This window comes from Borostomias antarcticus, assembly GCF_949987555.1.
Source record: "Borostomias antarcticus genome assembly, chromosome: 8".
NCBI lineage: Eukaryota > Metazoa > Chordata > Actinopteri > Stomiiformes > Stomiidae > Borostomias > Borostomias antarcticus.
This window is the reverse complement of record NC_140241.1, coordinates 3394263-3396762: the sequence shown is the minus strand read 5'-3', so window position 1 is coordinate 3396762 and position 2500 is coordinate 3394263. Positions and strand designations below refer to the sequence as shown.

At 43.5% G+C, this 2500-nt stretch overlaps 1 protein-coding gene across 1 annotated transcript in view; it reads right to left on the bottom strand.

Moving 5' to 3' along the window:
• The window catches only part of adamts16 (ADAM metallopeptidase with thrombospondin type 1 motif, 16), a gene marked incomplete at both ends in the record, with an annotated part of 79049 nt that overhangs the window by 13337 nt on the left and 63212 nt on the right, over nucleotides 1-2500 (bottom strand). The window contains 3 exons of the mRNA XM_084442016.1: nucleotides 553-676; nucleotides 1228-1358; nucleotides 1669-1841. Coding sequence (XP_084298142.1) covers nucleotides 553-676; nucleotides 1228-1358; nucleotides 1669-1841 — 428 coding nt within the window. The remainder of the gene's footprint in view (nucleotides 1-552; nucleotides 677-1227; nucleotides 1359-1668; nucleotides 1842-2500) is intronic.

The following is a 2500-nucleotide window of genomic DNA, read 5'->3' as shown; positions in this document are numbered from 1 at the left end:
GAGTTCAAAGGTGAAAGGTCATATCAGAAAATGGGGTGTAAATAAAGGGGTATTAAACCTTGCTAAACTTATCTACCATTATAATAAGAAGGAATCTACACTTTAGGGCAATATTTCGCCATACTGTATATAGTGTCAGACATGGTCACCTAAGCATAAGAGCAGCGTTCCAAACCCCCTCTACTACAGTGACTCATACAATGTGATCATTCTCTCCCTTTATTTCCTGAGCGATCCAAAGTAAAGGTATCCAACTCAAAATGACAATTCCAAATATTCTGAACACAACAGTTCCCAGCACACAGTTAGAATGATTCATGGTTCGGATACACCAGTCAAAAGTGGTTTTAATCAGTTTTAGAATGGGACTTTGTTGTTTTTATAATGACTGCTTATTTGGAAAATCAGTCCCAAAACTGCAGTTTTAATCTGACATTTCAAACGAATGGACGAAACAGAAAAGTCTAAAAACAGTCCGGTCTTGGATTTAGTATCTGAACTCTGATCTCGCTTTAAGGCATCAAAAGATGATTGCGAGGCAACGAGACGTACGGTTGGTGAAGTGCTGCTTGGTGTACTGGCCCTTGAGGACCCTGCATGTCGAGTTGTTCCCCTGACAGACTCCACACATGTCAGGCACGGCAGAGGAACCCAACACGCGATCACAGCCCACTCTCTGAAACACAGGAGACAAGAAGACAGTTGTGATGGGCTTACCGATACACTGCACTGTACTGTACATACTGTACACTGTCTTAAATTGACTGGTTGCCTGGTGCTCTTTAAATATGACTCAGTAGTCACTAACCCATAACCAGTTCAAAATAGAGACTGTTTTTCATCTTTATCAGCCCCTTGGTGTTTCCACAGAAAGCATGCTGTCTACTGTAGTACAACAAATACCCATGCCCTACAACTGGGACATTCTCATACTGTACCACTCCCCACTCTTATTACCCCAGAGGGGCATTAAAATCCCTGTTCCCACAATTTAGGCCTCTTCATGTCCCGTTTTCATTTTCAAAACAAGGTATTCCGGTTGCAGAGTACCACCCCCATCGGGAGTCTTTCATACTGTATAGAGAAGCTAAATGTCAAAATGCAGACCAGAATCAATGTTTTACTGTATGTAAGCCTTTTCACAGGAACTGTATATAACATACTCTAAGTAGTTCTTCAGAATGAGACATAGACAGAGCCGTTTCCCAGCATGCAGTGCGGTATCACCTCACACAGTCCGTCAATGCAGACGCCGGAGCCGTCCTGGGAACACAAAGTCCCATCCTTCACTTTGCTGGCGAGGGCGAAGAAGAAGTCGTATCCGTCGGCGAAGCAGTACAGCTTGCAGACATCCTGATCTGGGAGGGAAACACCGTTTTGGAAAGAGTTTAGTCAAATATAATTCAGGTTCAAATGATTGGATGGCACAAGGATTGGATGTTCAAATTTGCCTGCAGCAAGCTGAGAAATTAACTGTTTAAGTGAATTACATTACACCAAACATTAACATAAACATTCTTTTCAAAATGTAATTTATGAACATTCATAAGGAATTGAAAGTGATTACGAGCAAATATGATGGATGGAACATTTTTATTGTTTATTATTTTGTTGGTACTGTATTACCGAAACGCGTCCACTACAATGACAAACACAAGGCCAACCTACCGTCCACTCGTGTGTAGGGTTTCCAGTTGTAGTACCAGCCCCGGAACTGTTTGCCGTTGAACTCCGCGCATTGTTGGGATCTGTAGTCTACACTGTTGGGGGGACAGTCTTGGGTGTTGCACAGCTTGTACGAGCGCGAGGATCCTTCACAGTAGCGCCCTCCATACATTGGTCTAGAGGATGGAAAACCATAAACATAATTTTTTTTAATCATATATTTGAATAAAGATTTGCTTTTAGCCCTAACTAACAAGTTAATCCCATACTAGCAGTGACAGGTACTGTGTTACCATTTCAGAGGGCATTTTTCATGAAACTAAATTCAAGTAGAATAGTTCCTTGCTATTGTCACAAGACACAAGAGGGTAAATGCAGATCATGTCATTCTGTTTTACATGGTGTCACTTGGCTGATTCTTAGTGAGTGTAGGTTGATCTGAGGTGACTGCTTTCAACCTAAAACCTAATAGCCTCGTAGCTAAAGATGATCCTTTGTTTATTGTTGCTCAGTGAATGGAGATGATCTAGATGCTCTTGGGGAACTTATCCCTGAGCAATTTGGTTTAAGTCTGTGTGTGTGTGTGTGTGTGTGTGTGAGTGTGTGTGTGTCTGAGTGGGGGCGTGTGTGCGTGCATGGGTGTGTGTGTGTGTGTGTGTGTGTGTGTGTGGGAGGGGTGAGTGCGTGGGTGTGTGGGGAGGAGGGGTGGTGCGTGAGTGTGTGTGCGTGTGTGTGTGTGTGTGAGAGTCTCTGTGGTTCATAACTGTCTTTGAAGGCCCCTCTCTCTGGCAGGTGTACGACCCCAGGCTCAACAGCCACAAATCCCCAGCCGAGC